The 18687-nt window shown below is 43.2% G+C and overlaps 1 protein-coding gene across 2 annotated transcripts in view; it reads right to left on the bottom strand.

Annotated features, from left to right (window-relative positions):
- SPAG6 (sperm associated antigen 6) overlaps positions 1–18687 on the bottom strand; it is a 62410-nt gene that overhangs the window by 7145 nt on the left and 36578 nt on the right. Inside the window, exons 6-9 of one of the 2 annotated variants that reach the window (XM_082193642.1) lie at positions 17753–17926; positions 12685–12837; positions 9922–10113; positions 630–746 (exon numbers count right to left, since the gene is read on the bottom strand). In XM_082193642.1, coding sequence (XP_082049768.1) covers positions 630–746; positions 9922–10113; positions 12685–12837; positions 17753–17926 — 636 coding nt within the window. The remainder of the gene's footprint in view (positions 1–629; positions 747–9921; positions 10114–12684; positions 12838–17752; positions 17927–18687) is intronic. The other variant, XM_082193643.1, reaches the window with a different exon arrangement.

The following is an 18687-nucleotide window of genomic DNA, read 5'->3' as shown; positions in this document are numbered from 1 at the left end:
CAGAATACATCCCTAGTTATTATTTTACAAGATTACTGCACAATCTTAGAAGGGAGCAGGTGGAGTTGTGAGAGGCCATGGCTGAGACTATTATGAAGGGGCCCTGTAATTCTGAATTTGCCACTACACTACTGGTTATGTGAGCATGGGCCTGAGAGGGCAAGTTCATGCAAGCACTGCCCCTTGACCTGGCAGGCAGTATGAAGCCTATGGATTAGACAGGCCAGCATATATAGCAAGGGCATTTTCCCTTCTTCCCTTGGCTTGATCTACAGAGCAAAGCCTTTTTCCTGCTGCACTCTTGGCTGTTCCCAGCAAGTGATTTCAAGTGTCCTCAACAAAACACTCCAGAACTGGATTCAGGTACAGCTGCCTGCACAGATGCACAAGAACAAGACCAAAAGCAGCTGCAACAAGCATCGCAACACAGAAAGAAAGCAGCAGCACAGAATGGTCTTTATTTCCTAAGTGTAAAGACCAACCTATGCCACTGTTGTTGTTGCTTTCTGTGCACAACAGCTGCCCTCGGCCCTGAGAGTGCTAATGTGCTCATCAAGCTACCCAGATTGGTTTTAGAAATGTTGGCCACGTATGGAGCCTTTAGGAAGTGTAAGCAAATGCTCATTTACCTTACTGAACTGGCCGACTATGTGCTTCAGGATGTTTGGAGGAGCATCATGCAATAAGGGTTCGAGTGCTGGCAGATGAGTGCACTTCTGCAGGATGTTCTTTAAAGCTTTCTTAGTCTATCAAAAAACAAAACGTTTTCAGTAAGGCATTGGCTGACAATCATCATCAAGAAGTTACTAAGTCTGCTTGGAAAAACCCAGCCTTCTGTTATTTCTATAATGAATAAACTTGTAAGTATCCTTTCTAGATCCAGGAATCTTGAAAATGTTTCTTGTGCATCAAGTCTGATTTATTTTGGAAGGCAGTAAGTTTATAAATAAGCAGATGCACACATTTTTTTAAAAAAGCCACAACCTAGTGAACTGTTCTGTGTTCTGTTATATCCCAATGAAATCAACGAGATTTAAACGTGTGTATCTTTCAACTTGCGTCAGATTGTGGGTGTTAAGTATTGCAGCCCCAATGGAAATGGAGGAGGAAGTCAAGGCACCAACTGAAATGAAAGGCCATGTTGTGTAAAACAGGTACCGTTTAGTGTAACGTACAGCCTACAGGTTTATTCAAATGGATCTTGACTCGGCATGGCATGAGGCAAGGACTTCATTGGCATTCGCCAGCTCCAATATTGTAAAAGTTGTCTGATGCAGATATGACCTAACTCTGAAATTCTCAAAGTCTGGTCCATGGATCACTGGTAGTCTGCAAGCTCCATTCAGGTGATCCATGGAAAGGTTAGAGAACAAATGAAAAATACTTGTGCTTAACCCAGCACAATTTGTTTTTTTCTGATGATCAAGGCTGTTTTGATCAGAGACGGATTTATTGGACAGACTAATAAGGCTCTGATCTAAGGCCCACAATTTTCATAATGCAGTGATGGTGTATTTCCTCCCTAGAAATCTGCAAATTAAGGGGGCCTGTCTCGGCAGCCTGGCACCTGTGATTTTCATAATTTGGTCTGCTTTTGACAATGGTTTCAGTGAAAAAAATGTATTAAGTGGTCTACTGACACCCCTAGCAATTTTCAAGTGGTCTGGAGTCAGCAAAAAGGTTGAGAGCAGCTGACCTAACATGTACTTTGTCTCCTGCGACTCCACACATTCAGTATGCATTTCTGTAGTCCAAAATGGATCTTCTGTATCCTGCAGGGATACCTGTCTCTCCCTTGTGACTACCTGAGGCTCTACTAACCTCAAATGTAATTAGATAATGACATGATATTCTATCTCTCTGTACTAACGTTGCAAGTAGATTAAAATACTACAGTGACTAACAGCTTGTATCCAGCTTCCCATTCTTGGAGTTTTAAAGGCAGGCACAACCGAGCTACCCACGGCTGGGTGTTTAAACCCTTTGTGTGGTTAACTAACATTCACCATTCAATTAAACCAGAACGCTGTATTTGAATTGAAAGACATGAATTCAAATACATCAAGGACATCAAGGAAACAAGCAGCCAATCCAAACCATAATTTTAAATGTCTGGGGGAGTGTTTTAGGTCGCCAGTAATAGAGTAAAGATAAAGGTAAAGGGACCCCTGACCATTAGGTCCAGTTGTGGCCGACTCTGGGGTTGCGGCGCTCATCTCGCTTTATTGGCCAAGGGAGCCGGTGATTGTCCGCAGACAGCTTCTGGCTCATGTGGCCAGCATGACTAAGCCGCTTCTGGCAAACCAGAGCAGCGCACAGAAATGCCGTTTACCTTCCCATTTATCTACTTGCACTTTGACGTGCTTTCGAACTGCTAGGTTGACAGGAGCGGGGACCGAGCAACGGGAGCTCACCCCGTTGCAGGGATTCGAACCGCCGACCTTCTGATCAGCAAGTCCTAGGCTCTGTGGTTTAACCCACAGTGCTACCTGCGTATAAGGTTCAGGGTTCAATAATAGAATCACAGAGTTGGCAGGGACCCCGAGGGTCATCTAGTCCAACGCCCTGCAATGCAGGAATCCTGCCCACAGCCGTCCCTGGGTGGGTTCAAACCACCAACCTTCTCGTTAACAGCCAGATGCACTGACCCATTGCACCACACAGACCAATCCCTAGGTAGCTGCTACTGGTCAGAGTAGACAGTCCTGCACTAGATAGACTAATGGTCTTGCTCAATGTGAGGCAATTCCATATGTTCATATATCCTTGTGCCACAACAGTTCAAGCAGCATCATATGCAACATTGAGACCGAGTGACATCACTCTTCTCCCATTTGCCTCTTCCAGCCTTGCTGCATCAATTTTTCAGGGAGGCTTGTGCCAATGTTATCAAGATAGACCCACCTACCTAACCCCTCTCTCTGTATCCCCTCTCTGCCTTTTGCAGTAGACAATCTGTATACACTCAAATTCCCGCAAATTATCAGGAATACCTCCTGTTTTCTAGTCCTTGTTTCTATTTTCAACTTAAAAGTTAATATGAGTTTCTGGAGATGTCGGTCTACAGGGTTTGGCTCCTTCCTGAGGATCTGTGGAAACTTAGAATTTCTGAGAGCAATGGCTGGATGCATCTCTAGCGCCTATCAGATTCTACCAGTCTCCACCCATAAACTCAAATGACATCCAACTGTCATTTTAAGCATGTGCATGATCACCAAGGGCCAAACTAGATAAATGTGAAACACACAGATATATATATATATATATATATATATATATATATATATATATATATATATATATATGCAGGTTTTGGTGTCTTCGGGTGTCTTCCCGTGTAAGAGTCGGGGTGTCTGTGCGACGTTTCGACGAGGTCTCACTCGTCATCTTCAGGCTGGTGCTTTCGGCTTCTTGTTACTTCAGTGGATTGCAATAGCCTCAGTGGTGCCTTCTACACCGCGACCAGATGCAGAAAGTCCCGGGCCCTGTTTGCATCCGCCTGTCCGATGTCGGAGACGGGAGAACGTCCACTTCTTGCTCCCGCTGGAGGGACTCTCCGCCCTCTCCATGGAAGAACCCGCTGCCACTCGACGACCACCGGGGCAGGAGGTAGCCAGCCACAGGGTGGGCCTCCTTTGCTGACTACCTCCTGCCCCGGTGGTCGTCGAGTGGCAGCGGGTTCTTCCATGGAGAGGGCGGAGAGTCCCTCCAGCGGGAGCAAGAAGTGGACGTTCTCCCGTCTCCGACATCGGACAGGCGGATGCAAACAGGGCCCGGGACTTTCTGCATCTGGTCGCGGTGTAGAAGGCACCACTGAGGCTATTGCAATCCACTGAAGTAACAAGAAGCCGAAAGCACCAGCCTGAAGATGACGAGTGAGACCTCGTCGAAACGTCGCACAGACACCCCGACTCTTACACGGGAAGACACCCGAAGACACCAAAACCTGCATTCCTGTACCCGTGAAAATCTACGAAAGCATATATATATATATATATATATATATATATATATATATATATATACACACATATATATACCGTATTTTTCGCTCTATAACACGCACCTGACCATAACACGCACATCGTTTTTAGAGGAGGAAAACAAGGGAAAAAATATTCTGAATGAAACAGTGGACGTATCATTTTTGTGCTTCATGCTGTGGCCACAGACATGTGATCTGATGGTGAATTTGGGGTGACCCAATGCAAAAATCCTGAGAATCCCTGTGGATCCATGCTTTGTAACCACGTTTTTGCACCATTGCAGCCCCAGGCAACAGTGGGTGCGTGATTTTTTGGGGGGTGGACAGGCTGTAGCCATGGACATGCTATGTGCTCTGATGGTGAATTTTGGCTGACCCAATGCATTTCCCCTTCCTTTTTAGGAGAAAAAATCTGCGTGTTATAGAGCGAAAAATACGGTATATATATATATATATATATATATGCAGGTTTTGGTGTCTTCGGGTGTCTTCCCGTGTAAGAGTCGGGGTGTCTGTGCGACGTTTCGACGAGGTCTCACTCGTCATCTTCAGGCTGGTGCTTTCGGCTTCTTGTTACTGGAACAGAGCCAGAACAGAGCCAGAACAGACCAGCCTGAAGATGACGAGTGAGACCTCGTCGAAACGTCGCACAGACACCCCGACTCTTACACGGGAAGACACCCGAAGACACCAAAACCTGCATTCCTGTACCCGTGAAAATCTACGAAAGCATATATATATATATATATATATATATATATATATATGCAGGTTTTGGTGTCTTCGGGTGTCTTCCCGTGTAAGAGTCGGGGTGTCTGGGCGACGTTTCGACGAGGTCTCACTCGTCATCTTCAGGCTGGTGCTTTCGGCTTCTTGTTACTGGAACAGAGCAGAGTCTGGTATTTGAGTTCCTATAAATACTGTTGAGGGGTGTGGTGTATAGCCTCCAACGTTCTGGGCAGAGAGGAAGTTCCTAGATTAGTGTGCCTTTTCTTCTTTTGTTCCTTAATTACTTGAGGGATATCTTGGGTGATTTCATGAGTGATATTCTGAATATCACTGGGTGGGTCATTAAGTGTAGATTAGTTGCTAAAGCTTTCGTGTCTTGACCTCTTGAGCTTGTGAAGAGTTTTTCTGAGAAGATGGCTGTGCTGCATTTAGTTGTGCTCTGGCTTGGCTTCGTGTATAGGGGCGAGCTATGGTTTTGTGTCTTGTGCCAGCCAGATCTGTGTAGGGATTGCAGGGGGGTGCAGCATCCGGAGGTGCCACTATAGTTTGGCTACTGGATGGAGTCTGTAATATGTCTGTGGAGAGGGTCTGGGTTTGGGTCTGGTGTGGTTGATTGGTGACGGCGTTCTGTGTGCCTCTGGTTCTGGTGTCGGTTTTTAATGACCCACCCAGTGATATTCAGAATATCACTCATGAAATCACCCAAGATATCCCTCAAGTAATTAAGGAACAAAAGAAGAAAAGGCACACTAATCTAGGAACTTCCTCTCTGCCCAGAACGTTGGAGGCTATACACCACACCCCTCAACAGTATTTATAGGAACTCAAATACCAGACTCTGCTCTGTTCCAGTAACAAGAAGCCGAAAGCACCAGCCTGAAGATGACGAGTGAGACCTCGTCGAAACGTCGCCCAGACACCCCGACTCTTACACGGGAAGACACCCGAAGACACCAAAACCTGCATTCCTGTACCCGTGAAAATCTACGAAAGCATATATATATATATATATATATTTGCTTTCGTAGATTTTCACGGGTACAGGAATGAAGATGACGAGTGAGACCTCGTCGAAACGTCGCACAGACACCCCGACTCTTACACGGGAAGACACCCGAAGACACCAAAACCTGCATATATATATATATATATATATACACACTAAATAGCATTGCAGCCAACCCTGCCCCCAATCAGGATCTGAACAGTGGCATGGAGGAATGAGATGTTAACTCTGCCCCCGCCCAAGTCCTGCAGTTCCAATTAAAATCCCTCCTTAAGGTGCTATTTGCTGCAAGAGGGGTGGGTCTATAGCTCATACTTGGCATGCAGAATGTTACAGATTAAATAATGAATGTTTTCAGGGAAGCTTTTAATGTTTCATAGACTATTGCCATAGGCGCCGACTCCATGGGGCTTGAGGGGGCTTGAGCCCCCTCAAAAAAAATTTTGGGGGGGCTCAGCCCCCCCAATAATCTCGGGCGCCCTTGCCGCCGTCCCCCGCCTCCTCCCCACCTGCTCCCTCCCCAGCCAGCCAGCCAGCCGCGCGCCCTAGCTGGAGAGCCCCGGCCGTCCCCCGCGAGAACAGGGGAATCCCCGGGGGCGGGGGCTTCTGCCTCTAGCCCCAGGTTTCCCGCATATCAGCTGTTCCGGAGCTGATTAATAGGCAGCAGCACGCTCTCCCCTATTCGCTCACGAGGGGGCGGCGCCACTTTATTTGCATATTCATGAGCTTATTTGCATATTCATGAGCTTATTTACATTTCACGAGCTTTCCCGGGCCCCCCCAATATTTTTTATAAGTCCGCGTCCCTGACTATTGCATTTTAATATATTCTGTTGGAAGCCGCCTAGAGTGGCTGGGGAAACCCAGCCAGATAGGCGGAGTATAAATAATAAATTGTTATGATTATGATTATGATTATGATTATTACTAAAGAGTCATGTAGAAGGTGGTGGGGAAGTCTTCTGCTTGATCCCTGAAGACTGCTGTTAGTCAGAATAAACAATACCGGGCCAGAGGGGGAAAGGGTCTGACCAGGCATAAGGCGATTTCCGAAGCAGTCTTTGACACCAGTGGCAACTTCATCCTCCCAGGTGCAATAGTAGCTTCAGGGGAGGGTTTTATTCATCAGGATTGCAGCACTGGGGCAGGGTGGGGGGTTGATGTCCTCTCCCAGTGTGCCATGGCCTCAATACTGACTGGCTTCTGAGAGCCGTGAAATGCACCCACACCTTTCACAAACGGAAAGGCACTGTGCTGGGCACAGCCTGCCATTTCACATACTGCAGCTGCTGACACATATTTTGAACTTCTGGCATATTGCAATAGAGTTACATTTTTCTTTAAGCAAACACATCCTTGGCTTATTTATAAGACAGGCTACGACAAAGTAAACGGACATAGCATGCGGTAGGTGGAGGAGAGCCTTTTCCAGTGATAAAATAGGGGTGCAGGGAAAGGACTCAGATCCTTGGTATGGGAGCTGACATGTTATAAACATATATCTTCTTCTTTTTTTAAGTTGCAAAACACTAGCAAGAATGTGTTGCTCCAGTGCTGATGCAGCAGTGCCAATAGCTGACACCAACCTGGTACAGGAAATAGGCATGGACAACACCCAGCATTGCAAATGATTTCCCTTGCAGTAAACAGACTAGCATCCAGTCCCATGTGCTTTTACACAGTGCAGCGTAGCATCACAGCTTGTAAACGAGCTTACATGTGGATTAGGGTGCAGAGAACTTTCAAATTACCTAAGCGTGTAAATGCATCAAGGCCTGGGTTAGTCCTCTCTACCCTGTGGATGGTATGATGCTTACTTGGTCAGCAAGAAGCACCTGAGAAAAATGGACGGCCCTGACCTGTACAGATTCCAGCAGTCAGCATGGGCAGGTGGCCCTGACCTCTCCTCCTCCACTGCCCCCTGCAGTGGTGAATTCTGCAAACAGTGATGACCTGGGCACAGTGAGTCATTTAACCTCAAGACTTGATTATTGCAATGAACTCTATGTAGGATATCCTTGGGTCATAGTCTGGGAGCTCCAGCTAGTGCAAAATGCTGTGGATAGGCTGCTGGTGAAGAGAGACTACTACTAACACCTAATTCCAGAGTGTAAAAGCTAACACTAGCTGCCCATATGTTACCGGGCCAAGTTCAAGGGTCCCATATTAATTTACAAGGGTCTTAACAACTTGGGTCTCGGATTCCTTAAGGAACACCTGGTTCCTTATATCCCTGCCCAGTCACTGAGATCATCAGTGAAGGCTCTTGTTAGTGGCTCAGATGCGTGGCTTGTGTCCACTAGAAAGCATGCATTCAGTATTATGGGCCTGATTTTGTGAAACTCCCTCCCAGCTGAGATCAGATGCTTGACACAGACCTTTCTATTCCAGCAGGCATTTGAAGGAAATTTCATCTTTTTCTAATTAATTTCAATTTATTCTAGTCACTGTAAGGTTTTTTTTTCCATTTTATAAACACCACTTAGAAACTTCAGTGATTATGTAGTATATAAAAAGCTGAAATAAAATGAATATAAATAATCAGCTACCACAACTGACAGGCAGCTACCCAAAAAAGCAGCTAGAAGCTGCGCTCTGCACAGGTTTATCCCATGCCATAACCCCAGCTGTGGAAAAGGCCAAGAAAATCCAGGAAGCCCTTGTTGTAATAAGAGATTTCCCCTCATGTGGTTCTCCTATGCTTGGAATGAATTATGACTCCTGGTTTCAGAGAGGCATGATTTGTAGCTCCTTGGATGGCTGACCATCTGGGAAGGTATGTGTGCACAAACTACAGTAGCAAATGGAGCTTAAGAAAGGCAGAGCCAAGAAGAGAGAAACAGGAGAGAGGAGGAGATTAGATTGGTGGACTCTTGCTTGTGTGGCTCCGAATGTTTCCTGCGTGAGAGTGCAACTTACGCTCTTTGTTACTTTCCACGTGTCACTCCCCAGCCTGCACACTTCTAAGCAAGTTGATTTACACTTTACACTCCAGCTGCTACCCTCAAAAGGAAGCAAAAACCTAGAGAGGCCCCAAAACTTTCCATGACTCAGACAATATTATGTCATATCCTGTACAGCAGAAACAGTAAATACGAACACTCTGATCTTAACTATATTTTTTTCTTGGAGGTAAGGCCCAATTGATATGTTACTGAAACACTGGGGGGAGCCACTTCCATATAGCTTCACCCGGTGCTTCTCTGGCAATGTCCTGGCCTATGTGCAAAGCAGAACGAAGGTGGTGGAATCCTGATGGAACAGAATGGACTGTACCATTTCAGATTACAGGTAGGGGGAATGACATTTCTGAATGTTCTCTGAAATACCATTTGCTGAAGTTTAAAACAAATCCCTTTCAAGCAGAAAGCAAGCACATCTGAAGTTTTCTTCCTGGTAATCTAGTTTTCCATTTGCAAGGAGTTTTGTTTTCACATAGTCTGAAGTGGTAATCTACTCTAACACCTCAGGACTCTTACCACCTCATTCTAAGGCATATATAGTGCAAATCAATGGAGGAACAAGATGGCTGAACCAAACAGTGTACAAACACCACTTTTGGAGGTCTAGGAGATGCTCACATCAAAAGAAACTCCGTTATGTGGCCCATTGATACTAAAGTTGCATGGGAAGCAGCCATGGGGAAATGGCTCTTCCACTGCTGCACTAATGCATAAACTGGCCATGTCCCACTGAGTGGGTGGGACTGCAACTCAGTAGAAGAGCACCTGACTCCAGCATCCCTAGTTAAAAGGGTAAGGTAGCAGGTGATGCTTGCCTAAGACCCTAGGGAGAAGCTGCCAATCACAACAGACAATACTGGGCCAGATGAGCAAATAAACTGACTTGCTGTAACTACGGCAGGTTCCTATTTCATAGTGATACTTGCTTTCACATATGTAGCTTGAATCACAGCCTATGGGGATAGTATGGTTGAAGCAGAAGGTCTCTAAATGAGAATATTGTACCTTTAAAACAGCCTGGCACATCCACCAATTGTAGTTTGATAAAATGATAAAATTGTGCGAACGGATCTATGCAATTTAGCAGCAGCCATCTGGCTTACTATATATTCCCAGGCAGGGTGAGCAAATTGCCACCCATTCCCGGAAATCTAATACTTATTACCTTAGCACCAAACTGGTTGCTAACCGATAATCGAAGCCCACCCTGTCTCAAAGTGTCAGGCAAATCTACTTACTTTGACTTGAAGATCTTCTGAACTTTCAGGTGACATATACAGGGAAAGCAGTACAGGCAAGACATTTGCTACTGCAACAGCACGGGCATGTTCCGGAGTGTGTCTCCCAATCTGTCCCAAAGACCAGGCAGCTGCTGCCTTAATATGATCTTCTGGCTCTTCTGACAAGCACACTGCCAGCTGTGGAACCCCCTGTGGTATTAATCAAAAGCACAAAACACTATGAATCCAGGGTGGGTTTGGAGAACCTTGCAAAGATTGCTGGGGAGGGAGGGGATAGAATTAAAAGCTTCTCCCTTTCTCTGTATTTATACATTCTCAACTCAAAAGCACCTATGATGCCTCTGTCACTTGCACCGTCTGCAAGGATTACTCCTGAACGCTACATATTTAAGCATCAGAAGAATATTAAATCTGCAAATTTATCCGAGATAAGGGCTGTTAGAGCTGACACGTTTATTGCTTTCCAAAGGATTCAGAGAGCAGGTGCCACAGTTCAGGCAGAAAGCAGAAAGCAAAGCTGGCGCTTTTATCAGGCACTGAAATTCCAGGGTTTCAGGTTTCTTTCCCAGGTTTCCTGGAAAGCAACCAAGGACTGCCTCTGTGCCCCCTCCGTTCATTTCAAGAAGACTCGCACGAGGCTGCCACACAAGCCTCACATAAATGAATGGATGGGGGGCAGCCATGATGCTTGGAGGGAGCAGGGTTGTTTCTTCCACCACTCCAAGCAGGATCCTTTTTACTTGCTTTTCTTCATTTGCTCCACACAATGCCATTAAACACAACTAACAAGTTATTATTAATGTGAGCGTTGACCCTTACAGATGTATATTGGAACTTTCATCAGTCAGGTTGGCTTTTAGTCCTGACAATTTTATAATTAGAACACTTTGGGGGGGTTTTAAAAAAAGCATCAATGCATTCTACTAACCACCAGGAACCATTTGATACATTTTTTTAAGGGCGAGGGAAACACAATAGCATCAATACCTATATTGCTCACAACGCAGTGAAATATTACATTTTCTTCCTCACTGTCAGGTTATCTAGCAACCCTCATCTCAGACACAAAAGCTTGCTTAGCAGTCTAGCCATTTCAAATAAAGCAATGCAGGAAAACCAAAATAGAAGAGCATTCACAAGGGTTCAAAACTGCAAGTCATTTCATGATGGAACAGAGCATAAATGTGTTTCACTTTTTTGCAGCATTTAATTCCCCACCACCACACACACTTTAAATGTACCACAGCAGGAGCAAAGCAGGTACATGTTTGTTTTATGAATTCTTATTTTGAAGAAATTTAAAGTGAGACATCAAATATTTATTCTAAGAAGCCAATTGCCAATTTTGTTTCTACCATTTAGAAAAACAACTCGATTAGCATCTCATGAAAATTCAAGACTGTGCTAGCAAACTAATCCATAACCTTTCTTAAAACAAAAAACAAAACCCAAGGGCCTGCTATTCCATTGCATTCCAGGCACAATGAGTAAGAGCATGACTCTGGCTATGGAACACAAATTAATACATTCAGGTGATTTTTTTTGCTTTAGAAACACAAACACCCTACATTTAAGTGGAAATAGTTATCATATTTCAATGACATTTTTAACAATAAATTTATTTCTGATTTCTTTAATGCTCCCCAAATAACTGTGGACATCATTATCTCTAATTCTTTAAAAAGAATTATGAAAGTTATTAAATAAACAAAGGCACAATCCAGCCAAATGTAGACACTGATTTAACACGGACACTCTCTCTCTCTCTCTCTCTCTCTCTCTCACACACACACACACACACACAGGGGGGGGGAGAGGGAGATCCCTTTGAAATCAACAGGATTTAAAAATATTTAACTTTGGCAGAATTGTGCTAAAAATATTCTTTCTAAATTGGGATTAAACAAACACCTTTTTCTAAAGATTTTACACATAATCTTTTAAATACAACTTAGAATTTTTATGAATAGGTTATAAGTGGGATACAAAGTTCATTCTTTTGGAAGCAAGAGCCACTGAAACCAGCAAGGCTGGTATCTAATTGTGTTTAGATTACATAATGAAAGAAGAATTCCAGTTGAAGTGTGAAATGTTATTTTCATCCCTGTCCTACAGTTCATGAAAAACATCCAAGATGTTTGGATCAGTAGCTAGCCTATATTCATTTGCTTTTCCCGTTGGTTTACAGTGTCAAGAGGGTACATGAGATTTATGTTTGTTTTGTTTGTTTGTTTACATTGGGTTGCATCCTATGGTGGCTTTGCCTTAGCAGATAGGGCTTCCAATTGTACAATCCAGATTTTTGCCAACCTCACCTATCCAACACAATCCTCTGCAACATATCCCATACTGTTCTGGAAGGTCCCTGATTCTTCAGAAGCAGCTTTTCAGGTGGAACTTAAGTGGAAAGGGAGTGATAGGCCAAAACTGGGTTTTCCACCTTAACTGAAAGGAAGCATTTTCCAGCAAGGTAAAGCCACCATTGGATGCAAGCCATTCATATCCCACCTTTCCTTCAAGGGACTCCAAACAGTGCACATGGGCTGCCTAAGAGGTAGTGACCAGCCCAAAGACACCCAGTGAGCTTCATGGCTATCAGGGGATCAAAACGTCAATGAAAAACAAACTTGTATTCTTTGTCTTCAGCATCCTCACCAGTCTGATGAACACATTGTTGTGACACCTAGCCTGCACAGCCACGCGCATATGCATCATCTTCTCAGAATCTCATTATGATTATAGCAACCAGCAAGAACTAACCTTTGAAATGATCACTGCCATGGCCAGGTTCTCCGAATGAGCTGCCACATAGCCCAGCATCATGATACCAGGAAGTCTAACATTTCCTTTGCAGCAACCAACACAGTCAATGACAGCAGCAACTCCCCCTGCATTCACTATGAGTTGTGAAAGCTGAAAACAGATAAATCAGAAAGGATTTCAAGTAACTGTCAAACAGTGCAGTCAAGCAGTCTATGGCCAAGTGACTCCATCCCTATTGATGCACAACAAAAAATAATTTTTTTAAAAAATGAGCCATTCTATTCATATGGATATAGTTGAGCTGAAGAAGCCCCTAGTGCTTAATCAGCCACATTATATGCTAAACAGATACTTACAGATGTATTCAAATTAGCAAATACAATGCAGCCTTCCACTGAAAGGATGGAGAAACTGTGGTCCTCCAAATGTTACTGAACTATAACTCCTATCATCCCTGACTATTGGCCATAGGGCTGAATTCACAATATCAGGAGTGGAACAGGTTCATCATCTTTGTTCTACTGGCCCTAGCAACCAGGACAAACCCATTTTGCTCCACAGAAATCTTACGGTGCAGCTGAAGACAAGGAGCTTACTAGTAAGCATTGGGATGTATTGATTTGTAAGTGAATAGCTAGATTTGATTATTCTCGTGGATTCAGAGGTTTTGGTCCACAAGGACTTTCCCATTTGCTTCAGTGGAAGAGCAGTGCTGCACACACAAAAGGGGAGTATATTTAAATACATCGTTACATATGCAACACATAAGGAGTTACGGCGTAGGGTGTAAACCACTGTCACCCACAGGCATATAGATGCCCCTTTTGTTCAAGATATGTGCATAAGCAACAACCTATATGAATATTGGTTCATCTAGGTCCGTGCTGTCTACAGTGACTGTCAGCACTTCTCCAGGGTTTCGGACAGGAATCTTCCCCAGCCCTATCTGGACATGTCAGGAGTTGAACCTGGGATATTTTACATGCAAAGCATATGCTCTACCACTGAGCTATGGAAGTGCTTGGTATACTTCCTAATAAAGCGTAAGGCAAGCCTAAATTTATTTCAGTGGGTTTAAGCACATTCAAACATTTAGGACTATGCCTATACACTAAATGCAGGCCTGTTCACATTCCTGGGTGTCTACATGTGCACTGTGCTGTGTAAAATGTAAACTCTGAAAGTTTCCAGCTCTTATCAAGCAAAGTTTGAAAATTATATTGTCTGTGGAATTAAAGCAGAGCTATGGAAAAAGCTTGTGCGGGAATAGGATCCCGAGGATCCTATTCTTTCTCCCACTGACCTGCTCTTTAGTGTCATCTCTTTCTTGCCACAACTTCTTTCCAAATTACTCTATTTTTTTTTCAAAAAGACATGGCCAATTGGGGATGGGAAGGATTAAGTCAAATTTATCATGGACAAATGAATGAAAAGCTGAACATTCTGAGAACAGAATGAATGCTCTTGGTTTAGCATTCAGAGCCTTGCTTCCTTTTTAAGGGTGAACATTCCCAAGAACCCTGGTAAGCGAAGGTGTGTTGAGGCACCGCTGGAGTCCTAAGAAAACTGGATGAAGATTATTTAAACCCAATACGAAACTCATTTAGCATTTTTAGTTTTTTTATTTTCATCCCTACCTGAAAGGTTCAGTGTTAATCCCAAGAGAGAACTCACTCAATAGTCATCTTGACCTTTAAATTAGCCTAAATAGGATCTTGCCCCCACCCCAAATACTTCCAGAAAATATTCATTCTCTGGCTTTGGCATGTATCCAAGAGGAGGTAATTGGAAAGAGGCCATCAAGAATATGCTTTCATCACACAGACAGAATTGCCAACTTTAATTTATCACATTGCCACCCTGCCTTTTCTCTAAGGAGCTCAGCGTGACATCCACAGAGTTTTATCAATTCTGTATTTACAACAATCCTACCAGGTAGTTTAGGCAGTGAGGCCAAAAGCCACATATGTGAATTTCACAGCCACCTGGGAGCTTGAGCCCAGCTCTCCAAGCATGCATTCCCCTTCTAACTTAAATTATAACAAAACTAGGAGAGGAAACTATAGACATAGCTGTCTGGAACTGTTTAATCTAAGGCCTTATAGGTTAAAATCAGCACCTTGAAGTGTGCTTGCAAAGCAAATTAAAAGCCATCGGAGCTTTTGGATCAGTGATGCAAAGTGTCCCCAGCAACTGTATTCTCTTTTTTTCAAAACAGTCTCTAAAAGCAGAACACTGTAGCAGTTAGTGAACATGTTTCACCACTGAGAAAGGATATTCGTCATGGGTGTAGCCAGGATTTATTTTAGAAGGGGCCTGGCTTTATGGGGGGTGGGGCAGAATTGAGTTATCTGCGACAGATTTGGTCAATTAAGTATTTTTAATTATTTACTTGATTTGGTGGGGGTGGGGAGGCAGCTACACCCATGATATTCATGGAAGCATAGCCTGCACAAATTTACTTAAAAGTTCCACTGAAATCCATGGACTTGTACACACATCACTGTGCAGGACTGCATCCTTAATGGATTTTTAAAATATGCTTTTCCAAGAGTCTGCTTATGCCACTACTTCTCAAGACTATACTCTTATCACAGTGAAGAAACCTTCAAACAGACTTTTCTTTTTAAAAAAACCCTATCTCTACATATGTCTATCTAAAATGAGAGCCTTATCAGAGACCCTATTCTGGGGTACGCTGCCCATCCAATGTTTTGTGGATGGCTACTGGGGAAAGGGCCTTTTCATTGGAGGTGCTCCAATTGCAGAATGCTGTCACCAGGGAGACTTGTCTACAGAAGGTCGCCAGGTTTGTAGGGGTTCTGCGCAGTGGTCCCCGGAGTGGTCCCTACAGTACTGCTGAGGTTGGGCACCCACAAATTTACGTGATGGCAGCAGTGGCACAGAAAGCAGCAGAGTGTGTGAGCAACAGAGAAACATCAGGTGAGAAACATCTGCAGCCACCACCAACTTAATTTCCCCAGAAATTTCCCCAGAATGTCTCTGGGCCCCACCTCAGAAGCTGGAGGGATTCTGGGGATATTACTATGCTGGCTACAGCTTCCTCACCCCATGGTTCTTTTGCAGAGTGCCGTGCTGATTTTTTTTTATATAAGGAAGCTGATGTCTGCAGCAGTGGACCTGGCATTGGCCTCACCATGCTGGGGGCTGACACCAGACCTATTTGCCTGACACCTATACTGATGGCATTTGGGCACCAGGCAAAGACTTTTTAAAATTTATTTTACTTCAGTTTGGTCTGTTTTATATTGGCGGGGCTTATGGGTTTCATACCGCTCCTGTTGATTTTACTGTTTTAGTATATTTCAAAAGTTGTACATTTTAAATTTATTCTGCTGCATTTCTAAATTTTGTAACTGTCCTCAGAATTTTATGGCAGGGTGGGTTATAAATCCCTCAGATAAATAAATAAAGCCATTCCCCCCCCCTTTTTCGAGGGCTATTTACTCAAGCAACTCAGTTGAAGATAAATAAATCAGCTTTCCAATATTTAATAGCCGCCTCTCTGGCTAGCATTTAAAGTCATACAAGGGCTGCGCACTGCTTTAATTTTTAACAAGACCAGCCAGCCTGACAAATGAAAGCCAAACAGTGAAACTAATACTGTGCGGTGTTTCAATTTGGCTTCATCATTTGATGCCAATTTTGCTCGCTGAATCGCTTTGGAAAACTAACTGTGTATATGTAGTACGCTGTCCTTTGAAGAACAAGTATCAACAGGACTCTCTCAAGATCAAATCCTACATCCGAGAAAAGGCCTGGTGAGAAATAAATCCTCGGCGCTGGAGCGCAATACCAGATTCATCTACAGAGTCTGCTCCAGCCTGCAATCCAAGCAGCCCCTCCCCCTCCCAATCCTCTGCTTCAAATGCATGAGCTTTGAGAAGCAGAGCGAGGACTCCTGTGGAGATTGTGCTCCTGTGGCACAAAGGAAGTTTTGACTACAGCAAGGATTCCCCAAATCCTTCCTCCTCCCCCCACCCCCAGCAGCACCAGAGCTACGGAAAGCAGCACCTCTCACATTATCCCTGTGGCATCTGGGGGGTTTTCCCTAAAGCCCCAGAGCACCTGAAATAATGAGAATATCGGATTTCGACGTGGGGTTTTGTGGCTTAAATTAATAAAAAGCTCTCAATAATGAGACCCTAGTGTGCTCTAAATGTTCACGAACCACAAGAGGGGGGGGGCTCCCCCTCACACACACTCTTGTTTCTTTACAACCTTCTCAGCCTAGTTGATAATATTTCAAGACTGGGGGTTTTTTAAAGTCAAGTTTTGGAGTATTGAGGTTCCGCAATGTTTGCAGAAGAAATGTAAGGAGTAATGTCCCAAACCTGACATGTGGAGCCCCACATTTGTTTCAGAGGGAATCTGTGCAAGACAATTATGCAGTATGTGATTCACTGTATTTAGTTCAATGGAGGCAGATGGATCTCACTTAGTTATCAGTTTATTTTTACTTTAGTCCATAGTCCATGCACTGAGCTTAACTCAGATCTGCTCAAAAACATGATGTTTTCAGAGATTTTCACATCAGTATACAATAAGCATTTTAAAGGTAATGTAAGTATTAGTATCTTGCTAGGGCAGCACATTTAAAAATGGATTTCACACTGATTGGACATCCTGAAGGGGCCATGTCGCAAAAACTGAGGGGCCACACTTCAATGCACCCTGAAACATGCATAAATCTATTGATTTGAGAGATCTTAACAGCACTTATCTGTGTGTTGAATGGTAGTTTAAGAAAAAACGCACTTCATAATTGCCTTCCCTACACTCTCCTTTGTGTCCTAAACGTTAAGAATACTCTCCATAATGAAACCCACAAGCAAGGAAAGCCTATTTTGCCCATTTCCCTATTTGTATTCCAAACACATTCAATAACAGCAACAAACATTTCCTCTCTTTTTTTTCCACCAATGGAAATTCCACAGAGCTTTTCACTTTGCCTAATGACAGAATAATACTGGGAATTTTTAACATTTATTTAAAGTATACACACTAATAACATGACCTTGTATTTGCATTCTCAAGGTTTTACCTCAGGCGTATGCCTTGCTATCTCTCTAATTAGAGTTGCAGCATTTTTCTTGACATATTCATCCGAGTCCTTCAGGCATGTGAGTACAACAGGGAAAATTTCTGCTTCAACCACCATTTCTGCCAGATCCACAGAATGCTTTGCTATCTGGCTGAGAGCTGAGAGCACCTGACGCTGGTAAATAAGAAGGATTGTTTTATAAATGGCTTATTGGGCAAACACTTTACAGACGCAGACACACACACATATAGAACAATAAAAAGAAAAAGAAAACTTCCTCTCATGCTGTGAAAGAATGAAACCACCCACAACTTTTACAAAACTCGCAGTCCTCCTAGTGTAACAGCAACAAAGCAACAAACAAGCAAAATATAATTATCAAGAAAAACACATTTACTTAAAGACAGTCTCATTAAGTTCAGAGGGGCTAGTTTTGAGTAAATAAAATATGGAATCAGAGTGGAAGAAAATGCACTCATGCTACAAGAAATTCAAAACAGAAGACATGCAGTTTATTGGTCTCAATTAAAAGCATTACGCATGAAGTAACTGCTTTTTTCTTTTAAGTTACAAAGTACAGACCCCACAATTTTTCATCAGCTGTTATAATTTAAATTTTAATATCTGAAATAACAATATATTTTTTTAAAAAAACTATTTTAATTAAACATGCATGTGGAAAATGCCATTTGCTGTTAATTGGCATAAAATACCATATTATTAAAAAGACAAAGGAAGTTGAGGTCCTTTAAATAACTATCCAGTTTATTGTGTCATGATTTTCTGTAGAAAATAGCTATGAAATTAAACAGTAAAAAAGAAAACATATATATTATGGGAAACCTACAGTCCTGTACCAAGTTTCTCAGCTGATTTAGTAGGAACCAAGTACCACTAAAAGAAATGAAACTATGACCAAATGCATGTGCTTAAGA

The sequence above is a fragment of the Podarcis vaucheri genome, assembly GCF_965113315.1.
Source record: "Podarcis vaucheri genome assembly, chromosome: 12".
Taxonomy (NCBI): Eukaryota; Metazoa; Chordata; class Lepidosauria; order Squamata; family Lacertidae; genus Podarcis; species Podarcis vaucheri.
This window is presented reverse-complemented; position numbering and strand designations above follow the sequence as displayed.